The sequence below is a fragment of the Atheta coriaria genome, unplaced genomic scaffold (assembly GCF_025399875.1).
Source record: "Atheta coriaria isolate IRGN ID8LTWV9N9 unplaced genomic scaffold, Caltech_Dcor_3.1 hic_scaffold_1_pilon, whole genome shotgun sequence".
NCBI lineage: Eukaryota > Metazoa > Arthropoda > Insecta > Coleoptera > Staphylinidae > Dalotia > Dalotia coriaria.
In genome coordinates this window covers 2,179,263-2,201,237 of record NW_027045443.1, presented here as the reverse complement: position 1 = coordinate 2,201,237, position 21,975 = coordinate 2,179,263, and the positions used below count along the sequence as shown (strand labels likewise).

At 45.2% G+C, this 21,975-nt stretch overlaps 5 protein-coding genes, 2 long non-coding RNA genes and 1 other non-coding gene across 13 annotated transcripts; 3 read left to right on the top strand and 5 right to left on the bottom strand.

Moving 5' to 3' along the window:
• Positions 1–6: 6 nt before the first annotated feature.
• Positions 7–3,721, bottom strand: Pat1 (Protein interacting with APP tail-1). The gene is made up of 6 exons (XM_065306118.1): positions 3,323–3,721; positions 2,876–3,234; positions 2,549–2,732; positions 2,385–2,440; positions 1,992–2,327; positions 7–1,930 (listed from the first exon to the last, which is right to left on the bottom strand). The coding sequence occupies exons 1-6, from the start codon at positions 3,446–3,448 to the stop codon at positions 1,240–1,242; spliced, it is 1,752 nt and encodes a 583-aa protein (XP_065162190.1). The 5' UTR covers positions 3,449–3,721; the 3' UTR covers positions 7–1,239.
• Positions 3,722–3,885: 164 nt separating this feature from the next.
• Positions 3,886–5,003, top strand: LOC135794787 (uncharacterized). Its single transcript, XR_010548949.1, has 2 exons — positions 3,886–4,549; positions 4,614–5,003. It is a non-coding gene; the product is annotated as an uncharacterized lncRNA (long non-coding RNA).
• On the bottom strand, positions 4,983–7,744 carry LOC135794720 (activating signal cointegrator 1 complex subunit 2). The gene is made up of 6 exons (XM_065306101.1): positions 7,600–7,744; positions 7,424–7,504; positions 6,799–7,368; positions 6,336–6,736; positions 6,122–6,268; positions 4,983–6,053 (listed from the first exon to the last, which is right to left on the bottom strand). The coding sequence occupies exons 1-6, from the start codon at positions 7,633–7,635 to the stop codon at positions 5,147–5,149; spliced, it is 2,142 nt and encodes a 713-aa protein (XP_065162173.1). The 5' UTR covers positions 7,636–7,744; the 3' UTR covers positions 4,983–5,146.
• Positions 7,745–7,879: 135 nt separating this feature from the next.
• Positions 7,880–13,404, bottom strand: LOC135794740 (NAD kinase-like). 5 transcript variants are annotated; one of them, XM_065306152.1, is made up of 5 exons: positions 13,271–13,404; positions 10,894–10,977; positions 10,230–10,359; positions 8,934–9,715; positions 7,880–8,879 (listed from the first exon to the last, which is right to left on the bottom strand). In XM_065306152.1, the coding sequence occupies exons 1-5, from the start codon at positions 13,375–13,377 to the stop codon at positions 8,672–8,674; spliced, it is 1,311 nt and encodes a 436-aa protein (XP_065162224.1). In that variant the 5' UTR covers positions 13,378–13,404; the 3' UTR covers positions 7,880–8,671. The 5 variants fall into 5 exon arrangements, with proteins under 5 accessions (XP_065162224.1, XP_065162216.1, XP_065162200.1 ...); XM_065306144.1 differs by lacking the exon at positions 13,271–13,404 and adding an exon at positions 12,945–13,023; XM_065306128.1 differs by lacking the exon at positions 13,271–13,404 and adding an exon at positions 12,151–12,917.
• LOC135794793 (uncharacterized) lies at positions 10,939–14,081 on the top strand. The gene is made up of 3 exons (XR_010548950.1): positions 10,939–11,029; positions 13,293–13,715; positions 13,786–14,081. It is a non-coding gene; the product is annotated as an uncharacterized lncRNA (long non-coding RNA).
• TRNAE-UUC (transfer RNA glutamic acid (anticodon UUC)) lies at positions 11,803–11,874 on the bottom strand. The gene has a single exon. It is a non-coding gene; the product is annotated as a tRNA-Glu (tRNA).
• An 864-nt stretch (positions 14,082–14,945) lies between the features above and the next one.
• LOC135793537 (putative mediator of RNA polymerase II transcription subunit 12) lies at positions 14,946–17,222 on the top strand. Its single transcript, XM_065304540.1, has one exon. It carries the CDS (start codon positions 14,946–14,948, stop codon positions 17,220–17,222), a length of 2,277 nt encoding a protein of 758 aa, XP_065160612.1.
• A 232-nt stretch (positions 17,223–17,454) lies between these two features.
• Positions 17,455–21,735, bottom strand: bur (GMP synthase burgundy). Of its 2 annotated transcripts, none has more exons than XM_065317487.1 (7): positions 21,583–21,735; positions 20,521–20,948; positions 19,541–20,314; positions 19,186–19,473; positions 18,822–19,128; positions 18,402–18,590; positions 17,455–18,335 (listed from the first exon to the last, which is right to left on the bottom strand). In XM_065317487.1, the coding sequence occupies exons 2-7, from the start codon at positions 20,928–20,930 to the stop codon at positions 18,234–18,236; spliced, it is 2,070 nt and encodes a 689-aa protein (XP_065173559.1). In that variant the 5' UTR covers positions 20,931–20,948; positions 21,583–21,735; the 3' UTR covers positions 17,455–18,233. The 2 variants fall into 2 exon arrangements, with proteins under 2 accessions (XP_065173559.1, XP_065173564.1); XM_065317492.1 differs by lacking the exon at positions 21,583–21,735 and adding an exon at positions 21,014–21,147.
• Between the last annotated feature and the right edge of the window lie 240 nt (positions 21,736–21,975).

The following is a 21,975-nucleotide window of genomic DNA, read 5'->3' as shown; positions in this document are numbered from 1 at the left end:
TACACATTTCTCAATGTAAAATCGAATGTCTCTTATTTATTCATATCCATCTTGTAACAATTTGTTAAATCAGTTCTAAGTTCTAAAATTACACATCACTCCAGCGTGTTTGCGCTTGCGCCCGCAACTCCGTGAAAGAACAAGTCGCAACCCTATAATGAACATATAAACCGACAGTAAAATACGTCCTAGCACTAACTAAACGCAACGTAAACATCTCGCTCTCGGCTTCTCTAGACCGAAAATAAAACAACACCAACGAGAGTATTGGGCGTACGAATGCGTCACACAGTGAGACATCGCGTCGTAATCAAATAAAAACTCACGATACATATTACATAGTAAATGCTCTTTCACTCGCAGCACTCCTTAATTCGCAAACGCGCGTTTATAAACTCTTAAATTAGTGCTAATAAAGCGCTTTTATCACATTATCAATGTCGAGATATACCGATCTCACGCTTACCAACAAAGTATGTATAGATAAACTTCAACTGTTGCACTATGAAATACGTCTGAGAATCGCATGAATTATTTATGAATAAATCTTGATAAATGTCATTAACTAATTCAAATCATTTTCGGACCGGTATCCGCAGACACACGATCTATAATAAACTATATATGTATATATTTATATTTCGATAAAATAAAATTGCATTGTTCTGCTTTTGTCATGCTGCACGCGTCTCCGATCAGCGCAAATAAAATTATTGTGTAAAAACCCGTCGATAATATAAAAAATAAAACGCATAAACTAATCGAAACTAAAAACTAGCTGCTTACGCTTAAATCGATTAAAAAACGCATCATATTTAGCGCATAACTATTCGCAGTCACAAAATCGTCGGTTTTGTCAATGCCGGATGATCACGAAATACTGTTGGCGCACGGAATGTGTTCACAAACGAATCGAGTCGCGCGCGATCTTAATCTAATTGGCATATCAGCCGTCTGCGCTCTGGTATAAAGTAAATATATAAAGTATCAAAATGTAAAGACAGCAGCAATGCATTAAATAAAAAAAAATAAAATATAGTTGAAAGGGGAATCAATTGTTGAGAGGCGGCAGAACACGTGCGCGCCCGCCTATCGCTACACGATGCGTGACTAGATGATTAGTAAATTTTCCGCAAATATAGTCCCAGAGTTCCAGCAGTTCGACTTGCAGTTTCGTGAAATTCAAACAATGAGATTATTCGATAACAGGTTTTGCGTGCGCCCGAAACGCGCGGCTGCTCAGTCCGCGGCGGCTTTCTGTTTGTCCCAATTGAGGAAGAGCTGAACAATGGTCGGGATTGGCAGCATGTCGGTGTAGCGCACGATGGACGCCGGCATTTGCCGCATCGCGCGCCACGTCTGCATCAATCGTTTGTACTTTTCAACGAGCTCGGGCTGCTCCAGTTGCGTGTAGACTTTAATCAGTCCGCGGTAGTCGTATTCCAAACCGGAGTACGACTCACCAAAGAGATTTTTCCCGATTTCAATCGAGCGCAGATAGTAATGCTCCGCATCTTTGAATCGCTTCATGTGGAAATTGTACAGCGACGCAAGATGGCCCATACTTAGCCCCACTTCATAATCCCAATTGCCAAGGATGCTCTCCTTGATGCGGATGGCGATCAATTGCATTCGTTCGGCTTCCTGGTATTCGTCCATCGATTGATAGACGCGTCCGAGATTCCCGTAGTGTTTCGCCGTCTGTACATTCTCAAGGCCGAACGTGCGCTTTGAGAGCGACAGCGCTGACTTGTGCAGCATCTCGGCTTCTAGTAAAAGCAGCGCGCGTTGTTCTCGCTCGCTTGGTTCACGCAGATCCAGCGCGATTTCCTCGACAATCAAACCTTTTACACGTTTTGTATACGCGAGAGAAAGATGATGCGGAGGTAAAAGATTCGATAAGATTCTAGTTGCTTTGTTAGCGTATTCGCTGTCAAAAAAAAAATCAAAATTTTAGAAAATTTTATAAAGATGAAAATTAAACCACTCACAGTGCTTTCTGGAAGTCTCCCGAGCTGTACTCATGCACATAATGCGCATAAGCTAACTCTTCATAGGCAAACGCGACGTGAATGTTATTTTTACCGAAAACGGCGACGCGCACATTGAGCGCTTTCTTGTAGACTTCCAGACTCTCGCGGATATTGTCGTGATTGAGCAGGAAAAACCCGTACACCATGAGGGTATCCGCAAAGTTCGGATGTAGATCAACTTCGTACAACTCCTTCGCCAGCATCAACGCCTGCTGAATCAAAAAGTTGCCCTCGGAGTAGCGCCGCTTCATTACGCACACTTTCGCTACGATGCGCAGCACATAAAGACAAGCGCTAAAATTTGAAACTTAATTAACCAACGTTGTAACCTTTGTGGGGTTTGCTACAAACCTTTTGGAGAGATCTGAATTGAGCAGGGCGATCGCCTTCAAGCCCCATGTGCATGCCTACGAATACACAACAGAAGCATGTGATCAATGGCGCGACCAAACACACAAAGTGGATAAATGACGCGCACTAATTACGCGCCCGTTCGGGTAAGAATGCGTACTCACTGTGTCGTACTCGCTGCGCATCGTAAACAGATGCGTGTATGTCGCGTAGAGCGTCGCCAGATTCGGCAGCTTCCTCCTCGTCTCGCTCGCCTCGCGTTCAATGCGCCGCTGCAGCTCTTGGCAGGAGTGAAACGTTCGGTCGGCGTAGTCGAAGAACGCGTAATTGGTTTCGACGTACAAGCGCCTGCAAACACACAGCGCGTTATGTAAATGCACAAGCCTTATCATTGTCCGATTAATCATCACAATTATTCAATTAATCAAAGCTAAACTGAACCAGTTCTCAAACAATAAACACCAGCAATATGTATTATTGATCGTAATTACCGCTGAAGGCACTCCAGATAGATGAGTTTCCGCCGATAGGAGTCCTCGGCCTTCCACTCGCAGATATATTCGTGGATGCAGTTGAGCAGTTCGAAGGCGCAATTGTACCAGGCACCCTCGACCAGAAACACCGCGAAATTCAGACCCATCTCGATCATCTGCTCGCGATTGCTCGCATCCTCGGCGTAGAACTTGTAGTCGTGCACCAGGTTGCTCGCCTGCATCTTGTTGACGTTGAGGAGGCCTTGGAAGATGCGCAGCAGGTCCACCCAGCATTGTTTCACCGTCAACATGCGCGCAAACACCGGCCACTCGCTGAGTTCCAAAACCAGCTGGCACATTAGATCCTGATCGTACATCTATATACCACAGAACACGTGCAGATAAAGAATGATTGTTGTTTTTTTTCAGCGCGGATTTTGCTGTATGCAATTATTATGCGCTTACCAAGTGATAGAAGTCGAAGAGGACATTATCGGGTACGTTGCGAAACTCCTTGTTTTCGAAGTTCTCGGGCGCCGTGTAGAACCGCACCGCCTTGTTGAGGCAGAGCTCGTACATCGGCTTGACCATCTTCTTGGCGGCCCCGCAGGGCTTCTCTTCGTCTGCGCGTGCAGCAGCAATCGTGCGGCTGGCTGCGCTGGTGTGGCACGAAAGTAAGCGCCTTCACGAGGTGGTCGGGGCTGGTTTGGCGGCGGCGGCTGTGCTCGGCTGCGCTGCTGCTGTTATGACCGAGCGTGAACTGGAACTGGAAAAAACGGCGCACACAAAACGCGACGACGGGTCGAGGATAGCGCAGCGCAGCGCACCGCGGCGACGGGCCTGTCTCGGTATCCTCGGTCTGACTGGTTGGACGACGGATTGGCGGAGCGAGCGCCGCCGCTTTTTTTATGCGTTTTCGCTTTCTTCATACAGGGTGTGCGGGCCGCGGCGAGATTCATACTGCAGGCGATTCACGTTTCTCGCCACACGTGGCAAACGCACGGGATCGGGCCGATCGATTTTGATCGATTTCACTTTGGCGATTGTTTCGCTGTAGTTATAACAACAATGACTTTTAAAGTCAAGCAAAAAAAAAAACGATTCAACCCGATTACAAACGATGTGAATCAGCAGGAAATGTTATTTTCCTGCATATTCTATTCGAATATTTCAAACATTTCAAATAACAATGTAAAATTGTATGAATCCCAGCTATGAATTATTAACATCGTCGTCATAGCAATACTGAAACTGAAAATGAAAACAATACCAGTGTTTGACAGTTAAGCGGACGTAAACAATCTGATAACCAACAAAATTCAAAGTGGTCGTTTTTTACTTTCGTGCGCTGTTTAAATTAAAACTGCTACAATTATCGTAATGGATTCGCCGAAGAAAAGCCTCGTGCGCAATACAAAGGCCCCCACGCCTGCAACGAAAGCAGAACGCGCCGCCAATCAAGAAATCGTCATTAAACCGATGGCGTCGCGTGAAAATATGAAAAAATCCGAAAAATCGTCGCGTTTGAATACTGCGCATTCGACGAAAACCTCAGCGAAAAGCCATCATGATTTGTGTACGCCGGCAGTGAATTCATCGAAAAATATGCGCGCACAAATGCATGAACTTAAAGAAAACGCACCGAAAGGTTCGGCAAGATCCGATGGTCATACGCCATTCATAAGTGAGCTTGTATGTATAAAACTTCATCATTTTTTCCTTCCGTCTCAATTGCATCAAACCTCTGAGCTTTCAGATCACACGAAGTATGAATTTTCCACACAACAGAGCTATTTTCAAGGATTTAATCCCTTTGGGTGAAGAATTGAAAGCAAAAAAGGGGCCAACGTCATCAACAAAAATTAATCTGGACAACCCCAGCCCTTCTGCTGTATCCCTAGCGCCTACATCTAGATTTAGCTTATCAAGTGCCTCCTATTACACACCCAGGGACGGCAGTGAATATTCTTGTACAAAACTCACATATTCAAAGAGTGACTCACTCACACAAGAGTTCAGAGGCAATAAATCGTTTTGGAATCACGTTTGCGAGCGCAAATAACCAACTTTTGTATCAAATTCTAAATGTTTTCAACATTAGAAACCGTTCGAATGATTTTACAAGTTATTAAACAATGGAAAATAATTTATTTGTTTTGGTAATCAACAAGTTAATAATGATGAGGTAAAGAGTCATCATTTGTTAGTTGTTTGAATTTGTTTCCGAGACATCACAATAGCAGCAAATAATTTAGTCATGTAAAAATATCTAGGATAGCCAAATGTGTTTTAGAACATACCACGTGACGCCTTAAACTGCGCGCCGCGTTTGCGGTTATGATTGCCTCTGGCGGCTTTGTTGACGTTCTTCTTGCTCCGATTCTGTTGCACTTGCTCGTCCTGCCCTTGCCCCTTAGCGCGTCCGACGACATCACCACGATGATGCCCGCCGCGACCTCGGAAAGTCCGCCGCGCATTCTCGCGCTGTTCGCGCAGCTTCGCCGGATCCTCACAAAATGGCCGAAATGCATCACCGCCGGACGCTGCGTTTCCGCCAGCGACATTAGCCGCACTCCCGCCTGAGGCTTCATCATCGTCACTCGTGGATGAATCACTGTCGAGCAGCACAGCCGGCGAATACTCCTCGCGATCATCAAAATCATCGTCGTATTGATCCTGAGCAATGGCCGACTTGAGGATGATATCCTTGAGCTCGCGATCGGATTTATCATCCAGTAATTCTTTGGCATCGGCCGCGCTCGGTTTCTTACCGGTGTACGCCATTACGGGTTGTTTGCCCTGGGATGGAGGCGTTTCGGCTGGAATACGAATCGAATCGCGTGGCATTTCGACTAGATGTGGTGGCAGTTCCTCGTCGAGAATCATCATTATTGCCATGACAGGATCGTAGTCGCAAACATGGAGACACTCGAGAATGAATGCGTCGCCTAGGTCGGGCAGTGTGTCGGCAACAATTGAAATTCGCTCGTCGATTTCGTTTTCTGTCAAAACCACTTCGGTCCGTTCCGGGTCGACTTGGAAAAAGTTCTCGGATGCCGACGCGTTTGACGGACCGGCTTCGGTGCTTCCCTCGCGTGCTGCTCGTCTATCCGCACATTCTCTCTTCATGATGATTTCTTTTAACTTCGGGAAGCCTTCTATATAATCCGTGATGTATTTTGTCTGCATTGTATCCCTAATAAATTAATCACAACATAAATAATCAAACGCAGCGCCATCTTGCTAAACACGAAAAAAACTTACAACTGTGGAAAGAATTGTGAAATCACCTCGAACTGCTCGGAAATGTCGTTGGTATTATGAAAGTCAAAGATGAACAACTCGTCGTCCAGCGCGGCTGTGATCAGCTTCAAGTATTCCTCCACATACATTTCCTTCTCTTCATGTAGTCTACACAATAAAATCAACAAATACATTAATTAATTAATTTGATTCAAACATAACTAATTTTACTTACGTGCTGTTCGACAGTCCAGCAATTAGATTCTCAATAATCCTGCTGAAGCACTCAACGCATTCCTGCCGCGCCATTGCGACGGTGTCATAGACGCGTGACTTGGCCTCAGCGAAATTATGTATTGAATCGCGCTTGTAGCCCATGACCTTGTAAATGTACGGAAATACTTCGTTATAGAAGTAAGTCAGGCGATACGGAATGCCTAAACGGATCGCCCTTTCATTCATAGGCATACACTGCGTTATCATTGCAGATAATGCCATTAAACTTTCCAGGAAGAAAGTTAACACGTCTTCGTACCATCCAGGATCGAAATGTGCTGGTTTCGGGGGCACTCCAATTGGAATCTGGATGGCGGCGGAGTCAAAACCGCAGATGTTGCCACCAATCATTTCGAATACCTTTGAAATCAAACATAGAACTATAAAAAATGTAATTTTCAAGATTTGCGAAAAAAACTTACAAGTAAAGTGTATTCTAGGAACTGTTCCGATGGACGGTCCCATTTTTCCTTCCGTTCTTCGGTAAAATACAACTTGGCAAGGTCGTGCACCAGTTTCGGACATGTTTTACCAAACGCCACGTAAATATTTACGACAATAGGAAATGAGAACAATAGACACTCTTCTAATAATTGCAGGACTTTCTCTGGCGTCATGTATTCACAATCAGAGTGTTTGAAAGTTAACACTCTGCATAAAATTATTTGCACTTTTTGGTGAATTCTGTTGGCTACATCTGAGCACCTCTCATCCATTTTGACAATCTCTACAGCCGGTGTGAAACTACAGAGGTAACTCTTCAGCATTCTCACTGTGCTTGGATTTTTGGTGATATAACACCAAAACTGATGGTAATTCAATTGCAGTAGAAAGTCTAAACTCTCAATGTACTTTAAACCTTTGTACCTAAATTGCTCTACATTATCTTCAACATTTTCCGTAAATGTGAAGTACTCTTGGTATAATGGGAATGTCCGTTCATCAATAAATATGTTATCTAAGGCAGGATATCTCTTGCTGGGACAATTTATCTGCCAGGTGAAAAATATTATGTAAATCAACATTTAAAGCGGAAAAATGTCTTACCAAGGCTTCATTGTGAGCACGCGGCGTTCTCACGTCTTTGATTGTGAGGTAGAGCTCATTCAGAGGCAGATTTTTTGGATTCTGTAAAATATATCATATTGTTAGGTTGTGTCTGCAGGAAATGTGTGATAACTAAGTAAATATTAAATAATTCTACAAGATAATCTTATACACACCTGGAAAATGTTATGCTTCGCAACCAGAAAGTCCATTGTTATTTAAAATGCACTGAATATGTATAAAATATGTAAAAAATGTGTAAAGCGTTAAATAAAAGCACCGACGTGTAGAATTGTCAAATTCATTGATATAAATGTTTGATTGGCGATGTAGGCAACCAAAATTACCATAGAAATTGAAACGTCACTTCAACTTTGTTTTTAAATCGCAATTCACAAAATAACTATCTGCTTAACAAGGATCTCAGGATTTGCGCACATTAACAATATACACAGCTTCAATCAGCATATAATAAAAACATAATAAAACCTCTTTTATAATCTCATCTGACTTGCAATCATTATAAAATATTTCAACTTTAAAACTATCAATATGTAACAAATTGCTTCCTTTCGAGGTCATAAGTACGACAGTATGCAACGGTGATGATAATATCAAAGAAGGCCGCGGCCCTCCCGACGTCCACTTCCCTTATCTAGTTATTCACGTTGTTTAAAAATGTGCGGCTGGTAGAAAACCAGCGATGCAGTGCAAAATCAGCACACAATAAGTTGGGATCTACCCAATAACTTGGCAACAATTCAAATCAATCTTCCACATTCGTTATTCACAATGCAAGGTAATTACGTTCCAATCGCGCGTCGCTCAAAACTCCAACAAACACACACAAAATTACGGCTAGAATTTCACTAGTTGGACCCATTTTCACTTATTTCTAACTGCGGTGATAGGTACACCTGTACATTATTGCCCTGGTTGTCAAAAAGTCATACAATCGTGGTGAATTCGTGTGATTTGCAACAAACAACTTCGAACGCAGTAACAAATAAATAAATAATTAAACAATGCAGACAAACGGCGTGTTAATAAATATCAAACAAGTGCTTCTATAAAAAAAAATCGTACTATAAATTAAAAATTAATTTAAAATCGCGGTCCGATCAAGATGTATTCATGTGCACCGTGATAAACTGATTGCGTCGAACGCTCTCAATATACAAATAAAAAATGAGCATAATAAATAAAATAGAATAAAGAACAAGCACCAGTTTCGCGTGCGCACGCGCACTACTCCTGCCCGCTCTCGCTGCGGATCTCAAGGGAGTCGAGCGTGTCGTTCGAACTGGAATGTGTCAGGTCGGTGAGATCCTCGAGCTGCTTCTGCCGCTTCCGCACGTTCCAATGCAAACACTCCGCTAGCGAATCGAACCAATCCGAGATCTGGTCTAAGGCGCAAATGCTCGGCACTGGATAAATCGAAGTCGTCACACGCAAACTACAAAAATTGATTTTTTAGATTACTGATATTACTAAAATTTTTTGTATTTACCTTTCACCATGTAGGAGTTCCTGTCGATTCCGGCCATCAAACGACACCCACGAAGTGTTTCTGCTGTCCGGCGAGATGGCGACTTTAAGTTCCACACCCGCCGGCACAACAATCGGACGAAAACTCAACGAATGCGGGCAAATCGGCGTTACCATAATGGCGGGCACGCTGGGATGAATCATAGACGCGCCGGCCGCGACAGCATAGGCCGTACTCCCCGTTGGAGTGCTCACAATCAAGCCATCACCCTGTACGCTTGTAATATGTTTACCGTCTAAGAACAAGTCGATATTGGAGAGGTACGGCGATGGTCCCCTATCAATCACAACCTCGTTGAGCACCAGCACATTCGTCGGCAGTTTATTCTTTCCGCCACCAGCGGCACCACCACCACCGCCGCCGCTATTCACAATCTCCGCCTCCTTGTCGCGCTTCTTCAGCATCACACAACGCAGCCGGCTGCGTAACGTGAGCGCCGCGTTGCCCTCCAGCACGTTATTCACCTGCCACTGAAAGTTATCGAACTGAAACGGCGTGAGAAAACCGAGCGAGCCGAGATGGAACGCCATCACCGGCGGCACCGACTGCTGGAAGAGATGACTAGCGTACAATAGTGTGCCATCGCCTCCCAAACAAATAATAAAGTCGATTTTGTCCGTGAGGTCGTCCTTGCCGTCCTGGAAGGTCATCAGTTTGTCTTTGAAGCCTTGAAAGGCAGGATACTGATCCAAGAGTGGTTCATCCATTACAGCTGACTCAACAAACACCACCATTCGTTTTTCCTAAAAAAAAAAAACAAAAGAACAAGCGTAAAATTCCACTTAAAACTCGTTTTAATGGCAGAAAACCGTTAAAAATTGAAGTAGTGAGAGTGTCAACAGTGGAAAAATGACGAGCGGTGATTAAACACCGTGTGAAACATTGTAAAAACGCAATAAAAACCAACGCACGATCAAAATATGATAAAGAAATAACGCGCGGACACCTGTGGAACTTGTTGGCGTGACCTCGAGCGCCATTTTTATCATAAAAAAGCCACCGCGGCTATTTATTCTTGTCATTAACGATAATAACAATAATAACAATTCGTCATTCGAATTCGAGCATTAGAGGAGCATAAGATTGCATAATATGATGATTGAATTTTCGTTCGGGTGCAATTTCCGGTTAAAACTTATCGGCATTCATTGATAATCATAATCAAGCATGACATCTGGCAAATCATCCAAACAAAACAAAAAACTTGACGTTATCATCGTTATTCGCGATTGTTTTGCGCAAGAATTGTGTAATTACCGTGAATAGCCATTGCACGAGCTGGACGAACGGCGGCAGGACGGCTGCGTCGTGCACTTTCTTAATCACGAGCACGGTGAGCGGCGGCTTGTACCAGGTGAGTCTCTGGCTGGCCGGATCTTGGATCGACCTAAAAACAATCAAAAACACACTCGTCACACACAATATTTGCTCACCGGTAGCACAACAACAACACAACACAACATTGACTGTGTGTGTGTTTTTTTTTTTCGGTATTTACTGACGCGCATCAAATAAACACGTTTTTTTTGTTAAGCGAATAAAGTTTACATGAAATAGCGCAGCTTGGAATAGTCGAGGTCCGTGCACAGGTTGAATTTCACCAGCTCGGAGGAGGCGACCATCCTGAACACGGAAACACTCGCGAACTATTCAGGAAGAAGTTTCACTAGTCGCGACGCGTACGGCGCGCACGCCGGCGACGAAATGCGAAATGAATTCGACGAGCGTGTGGTTCATTTCCACGCCTGTTGCCGCCGCCGCCGCAGCGAAGGACGTCGACCAAATCGTCGCAACTCGCGCGCGGAACTGGTGGCACCGCGCGCGCCGGTGATAACGACACGAGCGAAAACCGCGGCGGTGTTTCGACAAAAACAATAATTAACAATAATAAAAATGAGTAAACAATTGTGTTGGTACTTACATGACCATCGCCGAGTTTTTCATTATCCTGCCGCATGGCCCAAACTGCTGGATGGGAGACGGTGCATTGAGTGAGCGCGTCCTCCTGCAACAACCAAATCGCCGCCGATCAGTATACATCGAATAACGACATTAACGTATGCACGCACTACACTAGATTCGTGCAAGCGCCGTAGGCGCATATGGCGTAATGCCGTAATACAATGACTATCATTTTGAATAACTTTCACGGCGGTGTGCGCAAGCATAAAATCGAAAACTTCGATGTGTGTTTGCGTTCATTCTCCGTTGGCGCTTGCTTTTTTTTCGCTTTCTATTGCCGTGGAAACGCGCCGCAAGAATCCTCCTCTGCTCATCATCATCATCAGCACAATAAAATTGAATTTGTGTGATTTTATCCGTTTGCATACTCGAATAATTGGAAACCGAGCATGCGTCCGTTGCGTGCAACATTATTAATGACCTTCTATTGTAGTCGCCGATGATTCCTATTGTCGTTGCCATAAAAATACGGATATTTTACTCGAGTCATCATCGGCCGGCCGGCCGGTCGTCAAATATTGAATAATAAATGGCGGCCGCGCGAAGGTGAGAAACAAAAGCGTGCGTGCATTATTTATGCCGTCTAGGTGCGAAAGGATGTCAGGAGTGCAAACGGCGGCAATTAACAATTAACACACCACCGTCATGGCCGCCACTTTTCGGGGCACCATTCTAACGCATTGACACATAATCTACATTATTATTTTTTAAGAAGTAAGAATTATCAATATGTACACTGCGGATAACCAAATAACATCAATATTATGGCTTGTGATAAACTAACAACAGGAGGAGATAAAGATGAGAAGCGATTGTCAGCCGCAAGTCGTGATAAGAAGTCGAAAAATAAGTTGAGAAAGAAAAACAATTCCGATACCGGGAATCGAACCCGAGCCTGCTGGGTGAAAGCCAGCTATCCTAGCCACTAGACCATATCGGAGTTGAGGAGCAGGTGTGAAAATGGCACAAACAACCGAAATTGTGCCATATTTACAAAACAAAGCACAACCCTACACATATCACTACAAATGATATAAAGTCGCAGAATGCGACACCTAAACGGAAGTCGAATAAGTTGAATGAAGAATCGCGTGCGGTGAGGTTATGGGCCGTGGATCGGCAGGCGATGACGGTAATGATGATGGCAATGACCGACATTCAACGCGGCCGCGTTTTTTTTTTTTGTTCGGGGGGTGTGCACTCCTGCTCTACTTACGGCCAAGTGCCTGACCTTCGTCTGCATCCCTGCCGGCTGGTGCAGCAGCTGCTGCACGAGTCGCAGTCATCTGTATCGATGATATTCGTGCTGGAGCAATCCCGCACGAAGGCGGGCTTTCCAGCCACCGATCTCGCCGCCGTCGCGTTCGCCGTCACCACCCCATCCGGCTGTTGTTGTTTGCAGACGACTTCGCGCGGTTTCAGGCACTGCACGCGGTACTCGAGACGGTCCGCCATCCGGATCTCATGCAGGACGGACAGATCCGTCTCGCTGCCCACCCACAAGTTGTCCATGACCGCCGCTGTAACTGTAACTCGACGCTTCGGTTCCGTGTCGTCTTCACCCCGAGAACATCGTCGCAGGTTTTTTTTTGGCTGTTAATGTTGTCACTCTGAACCACGACGAGTGAACTCCGATGCTGACTGACCGTCTCTATCGACTCGAACCCTGGCTGCGCGCAGACTGACTGACAGCCGAGCGGCTGTGTGTTATTCGCTAATTCATTGACTTGCACGCACACGAGTTTTATGTGTCAGGCGCAAAAACAACAACCGAACGACGTCGGCACACGCACCGCTTACCTCACGCGCTTACATGCACAACTGACGGCGAGATCTCGTCGGTATCCCGATCACGGCGGATCACGTCTCACGCCACACCACCAGCTGATAAGGGACGACTCATCCGCACACGGACAACATGTTAAAACTAGAGTTAAAGTTTATCTCGCGATCGAATTGCGATTACTAGTTGGAGCGGCTTCATTGTGTAATGCCGCTGTCTGTACTTACATGTTCACTTCGTGATCCATCTCAAAACATTTGAATTTATAAATAAACTTCTGCCGAGTGCACAAACCCACCGCTCCGTAGTCATTACTAAACCTATTCGTTTTTGTTTTACAAGATACCAGCATGTAACTTAGGCAACCCAATATACACAATGCACTTATTTTCAAAATAAACTTGCATAAAGTCACAAAAGTTATGCATTGCGTAATAAAATAAATATCATGCCTGAGATAACTGCTATCACAATCTTAAAATGTAATTTTAAAAAATAAGTTTCATATTCAGGTGATTTTCTGATAAATTTTTCAATTTGGCGTTAAACTTACATAAATTTCCTTTCGTTGGCAGCGAATTTCTTGAGCGGACCAGGAGTTCCATTCAGATTTGCCTCGTCGAGCATCGCCCGCGCCAAATGAAGGTCGCATTCATTCATCGTACCGGCTAACAATGTACCACACAACTCCTGCAACTCCCTAAAATCAAAATGGCGATTAAGAAACAGCGCTTAAATGCTCACAGCTAGTGTTTGAACATCGATGCGTGATACATAAACAATGCAGAACATTCAAGGCCAACCAAGATCACTCTCGCACCGTCGAAGCCTTGACCCAAAAAATGAGCACATATTATAAAATGAAGCAATATTTAAGAATAAGCAAATTCGAGCGGATTTTTTTTTAGTGTGTGCAGTTCGATCAATTGGTTATTGTAAAGCCTACAAGGTTGCGCTGAGCTACAAAATCAAACCAAAACGACGCACAATCTCGATATGTTAAGTATACTTAACAGTGACTAGGTGCATGTAACTAAGCCTATAAATAAATCAGTTGTTTGTTTTCAGGTTTTCCACCTATACTAATACACGGTTTGATAGCGAAAATGATGTATTTAGATGAATTTGTGTGCGTGTGCTGAATGTGTACAAAAGGTTAATAACTGAACTATTTTTGGACGTCCAGGTTCTACGCATACGCGCGGACAAACCAGCTTTTTGTGTGAACAATTGAACACAATTACTTTAAACCGCACTATTAAGCCGTATTGATCAAAAACTTCACGAGTAAAACTCATTAGTCCAGCAGGAATGCGTGCTTTCTGTGTTTCACAATCATAATAGAGAACTTGTTTGTAAACATTTGAAATAACTGAACACAAATGATAATCGAAATATGTAAATATGTAAATATATAGAAAATATTACTCACAAAATGTTTAATTGGTGATAAATTCACTGATTATCAGCGGTGGGCATTAGCACAATCACAGAAATAACGTTTGCTTGATAAATTGTTGATGTTTTGTGTTGTTTGTTGATTTTTACGCGATGGCGAGCACGACTGGCGCGCAACTAGAATAAGGCGAGTTCGCGAGACAAGAACGCGCCGATTTCGAGTCCACTCCTTCCCTTGCGCTGGTCGGTTTCTTGGCGGCACACGTGCGATCGCGTAATTAACGCGATATCGTGATATTCGTGATCTCGCGCATTGTGCAATTCCAGCATACGTTAATCTGCGATTGAAATTCTAAAACTCATAGAGGAATTACGAGCGATTCAATGTCAGAAATCGAAATTAAGTGGACCACTATTCTATCGAAAGGGTGACCAGTGAGTCAAGGTTTTTAAAGTTTTATTGCACGCTTTCTAAAACGTTACTTTAAGGTAAAAGTATTTAAAATTTAACTTACCTTTGGAAATACTTTGTATTGGGTTGTACCGCAAATAGGACAAAAGTTAGGTTAGAGTTGGTCAGTAAAAAATGGTCCCAGCAAAAGTATTGCCTAAAATACAGAATAATTCCATTATAATATTAATGATGGTTGAATATTATTGTTGTTAAATAAATAAGCTCATAGTTACTCATTAAGTTGATCATTAGTCAGCGTTTTGCGAGGCGGCTGCGAAAAATCTATCCGAAACAAACGCGAATCCGTTTCCAACACAATTCGGCAAACACATTCAAAATTTAGAACGTGCAGGTGAACAGCATTGAAAAAAACACAATGCCCAAATTGATAGATCCCAAAATCTGGCCGACCAATAAAGAACAGGCCGACCAGCTGCTGAAGAAAGTCCTCCCCGAGATTGGCACCAAGATAAGTCTACTCTCCAACACGGATACCCGCTACGAAGGCATTCTGCTCACCATCGACGTGACAGCATGCACCGTCGCTGTGGGGGCCGTGCGGTTTTTCGGGACCGAGCACCGGGTGACGATGTTCCCCGTTGCTCCACTCGGCGATATCCTCAATTATCTAGTGTTCCAAGCCTCGATCATTAAGGATATCTCGGTGATAATAACGTTCACCCCAGTGCCGACAGCAGAAACCCTCAACTCACCAAGTCCCAACCCCAATGCACTGCTCCACCCGGTGCAACACTACCAAACTGTATGGAGCCCGACGCTCTCGGAGCTGCAGGAGATGCTGCCTCCGGGCATGTGTCCCATTCCGCCGCCACCACCAGCGGGGCCCTGTATGCCCGGCTGTCCGCAGGCTGTGCAGACCCAGACGCCATTGTATCAAGGCAATCAAATGTTCCCGCCGGAATCATTGCATCGCAAGCTGATCCTGGAGTTCGGAGTCGTGATGCCACCAGCGGCGCAGATACCCGTCTGGTTTATTCAACAACAAATTGCGCAGGCTATTGAACAGCCAGGACCAAAAGAATCTAATCTTCAACCGATAATACACCAACAATATCTTCAGCAGATGGACGCGCAACATGTCGAGATCATGCAACAACGACAACATGATTTACGCAAACATGAGGAATGGGTAGAGGTGCAAAAACGACGCCAGGAGATACTATTTTGTAAATTAAAAGTGGACAAAGATGTCGTAGATCGGCAATTACAGGAAAAGGAAAAACGTCAACAGGAACAACTGAGACTGGAACAACAGAAACTACACTACCAGATGCAATTTGAAAGAAAACGGCAAGAATTGCAATTGGTGCAACACCAGCAATGGGAGCGTGCGCGCCGGGACCAGCACCGCATGTTTCAAAATCATCTTCAACGACAAATCAAAGTTCATCAGCAGTTGCGAAATCCGGCGCGACCCCAAGTTAGACCACCCGCCCATCCTCACTTTCAGTATACACCGCGATATCAACTGCGGTATCCAACACCGAATCAGCTTTGTAATCCACAAGAACGTCCTGAATATCAGCAGCAATATATACACAGGCAGCAGCAGCAGCAACAGCTTCAATATCCACACCAACGTATGCAACTAGCACAGCAACCGTTGCCGCAGCAATTGCTGCAACTTCAACAACACCAACGACTACAAGTTCAAAAACAATCGCAGCCGCCGTCGCACCAGCCACCTTCGATTTATTATCATCATCAGCAACAACCACTGCAGTTCACTCCCGAGCAGCAGTTGCAGTTCCAACTGCAGCAGGTACGGCAGCTACAAGTCTACAATCACCTACAGCGACAAATCCAACAGCAACAGCTTGAAAACCAGCAGCGAGAGAAACACGAACGCGAACTGAAACGCCGCGAACTGCTCGGACGATTAGTGTATAATCAACAGTTCGAACAATTCATGATGAATTACTATCCGGGCGATCAACCGCCGCCGGCTGCTCAACCGCATCCACACCAGCCGCGATTCAATCCCTCCATGGTACCCCCACCAACTGGATACCATGGTGCAGCAGCGCAAGAATATCCCGACGGAGAAATCAAATTATATTCGACTCTCGAGGAGTTCGAAGCGGCTATTGAAAGTGAAGAGCATCCGCCACTCACGGAAATCTTCCAGGAACTACTTGAAAAGTTCCCCTTAAGCGAGGAGGATGCGAAGATGTTGACTGACCGGCCGTATCCGGGATCCTCTGAGCAGGCGTGGCAACCCCCTCCAGCGTTTTACGCATCAGAACCGAGAGGATATGAATCCAGTGCGAAAAATCAAACGCGTGAGGCACCGATACCACCACACTATCTGCGTCCCGAATGTGTACGTCCTGCGAATTATACCAGCATCCTCAAGCGTCCGGCGAATACATCACGCGTTAAACCTACAGCGCAACAGTTCGTCAATCGGACGATTCAAAGGCCGCGACCTCCCTCCACCGACGTTGACTTGGAGAAAACTATGCAAGAGTTTGATAGATTCTTGGAGGACGAAGCGCCACCACCGCCACCTCCACCCCCAGCTGGGGGCGCTGATAAAGAAAATTTTACAGCTGAATCTTTAAATACTATAAGAAAAAATCAACAAGTGGAACCGGCAAAGTCACGAGGAATATTAAAAGATGCGAATTGATAACAACGTACACAGCAGGGCATACAACGCACAAGATAATACATTTTGTGAAGCAAAATTGAGAAACGGACATTTTTGAAACATTTGAAACCACCTGCAACCCGCACTTTATATCCCAATGTTTAATCTGTTATCGTTCTAAAACAAAAAAAACTGAAATAAAGAGAATAACAAATGCTTCTCAATCATTTCCGTTCGTTTGTAGTTGTGAGTCAGTAGAGACAAACAGGCGTAACAAAAATCGAGTTTTATTTCAGTTTAGCGATGCGAAAACAACGTGGGTGTACAGAAAATGAACGTTTGCTTCTTTATCATTTACTTTACAAGTACTTTAGAACAAGCGAAATGATCAGAACAGGATACCTGCCTCGCGAACAAACAATTTTTAACAATAAAGTTAAATACAAAAAAAAAATTCTTAAGAGACAACGAAGAGCCGCTTCGTTCCGACATATACAAATACATACAATCTGTGCGAGCGTGCGCCGCACCCCGCAAAATGACTTGAGCCGGTGCATTAGTAAATTTTATTTCCGCCAAATCGGAATTTACACATTCATATCGAATAAAGGAAATGATCGGGTGGCATCAATTCACTTAACAGTCAACAAAGTGATAATAGTAATTAATTAATAATGAAGATAAGGAAATGCAAACCAGCCGTGGACACAAAGTGCCCGCCGCTCGCTTGCAATGCGTCGCCTGTATAGTTGGTAATGATAGTTGGTAGTCGTATCAGTTGGGATGTTGTAATACGCTGTGTTTGGGTGTACGTCGATATAAATCATCTGAATTGCAGACGTACCATAGGAATATATCATGATATTCATGTCTGTGTGCAAATGTTTCCTTTTTTTTTTAATGGTGTGTGTCATTTGTTTTGCTCAGTGTAAAGTATTGTAGAGGAAGATGCGCGGTGTACATATGTAGTGTGTGTGTGTGGTTTTTCTTTTTTGTTTTTTTTTATGTTATTCTTTTGAGACTTTTAGTTTAATTGGATGCACGCACGAATCATTCCCACTCCGTGGTACCCGGCGGCTTCGAAGTCACGTCGTAGAGTACTCGGGATATGCCAGGGACGAGCAGCACGTCACTCGCCATTTTTTGTACAACCTAGAAATATGAAATATGAAAATTTGAAATAAAAATGACGAAATTTGTGGGTTTTTCAGTGCTCACCTCCAAAGGCAGATGTTTCCCTGGTACTGCAGGTACTCCAGTCATAAAGTCTTGTGTGACAAAAGGCCGTAAAACGATCGAACGTTGGCACGATGGTATTCGCAACGCCTGATCCCGGTCGAAGTGGATTGGCAGCAGGACGACCGGCATCTGACTTACAGAGTCCATGTGGCCAGCGTTTTGTAACACCTGCAATGATTTCGATTCACGCATGAAAAACATTTATTAATCAATAAAATATAAAGTGTTGGTCAAGTTGTAGCTCCGTAGGCATAACTCTGCGCTACGAAAGTGTTCACTTGGTCTGTGGTTACTCTACGGTTGGTGTATCAACGATTTTCAAAGCTTAATCATGAAAAAATCGCTTTCTTACAACCGTTTGGATGATAAAAACTTGAAACAAAAAAAACAAAAACTTACAGTTGTGGCGACATCATCAGCATGGCGCAGACTGCAGATGACGTTCGGGGTAAGATACGTCGGCGTCAGATCCGGAATGGTCTCCTTGACCAGCCCGCCAAAGATGTAGCACACCCGATTGATGTTGCGGCAGATGCGAGGTATTAATCTAGCTAGGTACATGATGTCGTCCCAATCAGGCTCGTTCTTGCTGGAGATGCCGCAGACGTAGTTGTAGGAGCGACAATCGCCCTGCACGCCAACGCTGCGGATCGGCAACAGCGTCGCCGCCAGCTTCTGTTTGCTGGATATTCTCTGCAGGGTTATCCTACAAACGCAAATTATATAACTAAACGCGAAAATATTGCGTGTGTGGGGTTTTTACCGTTCGTCCTCCGATGTGACACCTTCCACACGATTCAATAAGGCATGCTTCTTCTGCTGCATCTGCTCGAACTCGACGATGATCTTCACGAGAACCTGCGTCTCGGAGAAATCGCGCTCGATGTATGGTTCCTCCGCGCACAACACGCGAATTGCGAGCCCGGGGCCCGGAAACGGATGGCGCATGACTAGCTCCCTTGGCAAGCCTAGCTCACGGCCTAATGCACGTACCTCATCTTTGTGGAAATCTTTGAGAGGCTCAATAACACGACCCTCAGCGCGTAGTTTCCTGAAAAGTGCAATAAAAAGTTCATGTACCATGAGAAAATATTAAAATTGATGGTGTTGTTTATTACCTAATCAACTCTGAATCGTTGTGATGGGTCTTGATGACGTCAGCCTTGTTGGACGCCAACTTCGAGGCGGATTCGATGAGATCCGGCCGAAGTGTGCCCTGCGCGAACAGCACCTCTTCGGCCTTCAGGTTCATCTCAGCGAGAAAATCGTCCGAGATCTTGACGAATACATCACCGATAATCTTACGCTTCTCCTCCGGATCCGCCGTCTGCGAGAGCATCTTTGTGATACGTGTCCGCGAGTTCTGCTCGTTGCGATCGATGGGCACCACTGTGCTGCCGCTGGAGAACGCGCACGCCGCATTCACGACGCGTATATTGAGGCCGAGCTTCCGCAGTGATTCTTCGACGCGCAGCGATTCGTTCTGGCGCATGAAGCCGTTGTCGAAGTGCACGGCGATGATCTGGTCGGCTTTGAGTGCCTTGTGAAGCAGCGCGGCGCATACGGCACTGTCGACGCCGCCGCTCACCAGCACCAGCACCTTGTTGTTGCCGACCGTCTCCTGGATGAGTTTAATGCACTCTGTTTCACGGCCCTGAATCGTGTAGTTGCCGGTGAGTCCAACGATGTCGAAGAGGAAGTTACGCAGCATGGTCTTGCCGTGCGCGGTGAGGTCCACCTCCGGATGAAATTGAACACCGTACAATTGCTGCTTTTCATTTGCGATGCCGGCGCAGAATGACGCGCTGTGCGCTATCGCCTTGAAGTTGTCGGCGATTTTTTCGATTGAATCGCCATGCGTTAAGAGTACTTGTTGCACTTTATCTAATGACCTATTGGACAAAATCAAGTGTAACTTAATTGCATTCTTTTTTTAAAATAAATGTTGAGCGAGATGGTAACTTCATTTCGTGGCATCTTTACGAAATGAACAAGATTTCTCGCCGGTTTGTTTTATGGTTGTTGTATCAGCAACTTGCCAAGCTTAAATGCAAGCTGCTTTCTTACAACCAAACTTGTAAATGAAATTTGCACTTACTTAAACAAGAGACACTTGGTGTCGACTTCAATATCATACTGGCCGTCCTCACGGCTCTCCTTACGGATGACGGAGCCACCGAACTCTTTATTCATCATCTGCATGCCATAGCAGATACCTAGGACAGGCAGGCCTATTCGAAAGATGTCCGCATCGTAGCGCGGTGCGTCCTCGGCGTACACCGAATTGGGCCCGCCGGAGATAATGATCGCACGGTAGCCAGCCTCGCGGATGTTGAACGCCGGCGTGTCCAGTGGCAGGATCTCCGACTCCACATTCAGTTCGCGCACCCGCCGGTCTATGACTTTGCCATACTGTGCGCCCGCATCGAGGATGGCGACACGCTCCGTGTTGTTGCCGGCGCCGTTTGCGGTGTTCATGTACTGGCCCTCCGAGTTGATATTATGCATAGTGCTGCTCCAGCAACACTGAAACACAACACAATAGGAATTAGTAAGGATCAGCCAGTGGACAGGAGCTGATGGTGGGCCACCTCGACAAGCAGGTTGCGCAACTTTCGCGAAATCGTGATAAGGCGGTTAGGCGCGTACGGCAACAAAGACGTGCATGACGGCGGCGTTATTTTCGCGGCGCTGATTTATGCAAGTTCAAGTCGAACTATTTATAGCTCGCGCCTGATGTGCGACGAGATACGAAGTGCGGAGCGTGCACGAGCATGAGCGCCAGTAAACAAAACATTAACCGCCGCCGGCGGCGTGTCCAGCGGCTTATCGCCGTGACATGAAGAGGTCAGATCAGCCGATAGCCTTGGCGACTTTTCGGTGACCGCGTGCGTTGTCTCAACGAGGTTAACGCACGGCGATGTGCGCCTCGCAGGTTTCGTACGTGGGTGAGCACCCTGCGCGTGGCGAACGTGTTGTCATCGTGTGGTTTTGCGTCGTGCGGAGCGCAAACCGCCCGTCGGCGGCGTTTTTGCACAGCGCCCGCGTGCCGGGGTGGCCTTGTTTTCCGGCGAATGTCGAAATCTTCGCCGGCGGTGGTGTGCGCCACCCTCGAACTGCGTGCACTCGCCGAAGCACAGCATCCCCAGGAAATACTCACCTCGAATATGTGAATGGTTTATCTATACTTTCGTTCGAAATTCGTCGAGAGGGACCGCACACTGTGTGCACAAGTGTCAATCACATCACATCGGCCACTACACAACTGCAAACGACTGCTAACGACTGCAAACGACAACCAAGTGTTGCCAGATTCGCAATACATTTAGTACCCAATATTGCCACGACGAGGCGCATTCAAAAAGCAACAAATATCAAATCTATCCAAACCTATACAGAAACAAACAAATTATAAATGATAATATTACATAAAACGTACTTATATACACTTAAATAAAATATCTACATACCCATTAAGTTACTATTATATGTATTTATTACTTTGCTTAACAAACATAAATTCTGAATAAATGATTCATATTATGACCGCCAG

What these genes read in the sequence shown, in the direction of transcription:
- Pat1 (XM_065306118.1), bottom strand. Translation starts at nt 3,448, where the DNA reads ATGGTCAAGCCGATGTACGAGCTCTGCCTCAACAAGGCGGTGCGGTTC. An exon ending in TATCTGGAGTGCCTTCAGCG is followed by an intron (nt 2,733 to 2,875) that starts GTAATTACGATC and finishes GTGTGTTTGCAG; the next exon opens with GCGCTTGTACGTCGAAACCA. An exon ending in AATTCAGATCTCTCCAAAAG is followed by an intron (nt 2,328 to 2,384) that starts GTTTGTAGCAAA and finishes TTCAAATTTTAG; the next exon opens with CGCTTGTCTTTATGTGCTGC.
- LOC135794720 (XM_065306101.1), bottom strand. Translation starts at nt 7,635, where the DNA reads ATGGACTTTCTGGTTGCGAAGCATAACATTTTCCAG. An exon ending in GTGCTCACAATGAAGCCTTG is followed by an intron (nt 7,369 to 7,423) that starts GTAAGACATTTT and finishes TTCACCTGGCAG; the next exon opens with ATAAATTGTCCCAGCAAGAG. An exon ending in TCCTAGAATACACTTTACTT is followed by an intron (nt 6,737 to 6,798) that starts GTAAGTTTTTTT and finishes TTGATTTCAAAG; the next exon opens with GTATTCGAAATGATTGGTGG.
- LOC135794740 (XM_065306128.1), bottom strand. Translation starts at nt 12,446, where the DNA reads ATGGACAACTTGTGGGTGGGCAGCGAGACGGATCTGTCCGTCCTGCAT. An exon ending in CGAAGGTCAGGCACTTGGCC is followed by an intron (nt 10,978 to 12,150) that starts GTAAGTAGAGCA and finishes TGGTTGTTGCAG; the next exon opens with GAGGACGCGCTCACTCAATG. An exon ending in GAACTCCTACATGGTGAAAG is followed by an intron (nt 8,880 to 8,933) that starts GTAAATACAAAA and finishes CAATTTTTGTAG; the next exon opens with TTTGCGTGTGACGACTTCGA.
- LOC135793537 (XM_065304540.1), top strand. Translation starts at nt 14,946, where the DNA reads ATGCCCAAATTGATAGATCCCAAAATCTGGCCGACCAATAAAGAACAG.
- bur (XM_065317487.1), bottom strand. Translation starts at nt 20,930, where the DNA reads ATGCATAATATCAACTCGGAGGGCCAGTACATGAACACCGCAAACGGC. An exon ending in GTCACATCGGAGGACGAACG is followed by an intron (nt 19,129 to 19,185) that starts GTAAAAACCCCA and finishes TTGCGTTTGTAG; the next exon opens with GATAACCCTGCAGAGAATAT. An exon ending in GGAAACATCTGCCTTTGGAG is followed by an intron (nt 18,336 to 18,401) that starts GTGAGCACTGAA and finishes TCATATTTCTAG; the next exon opens with GTTGTACAAAAAATGGCGAG.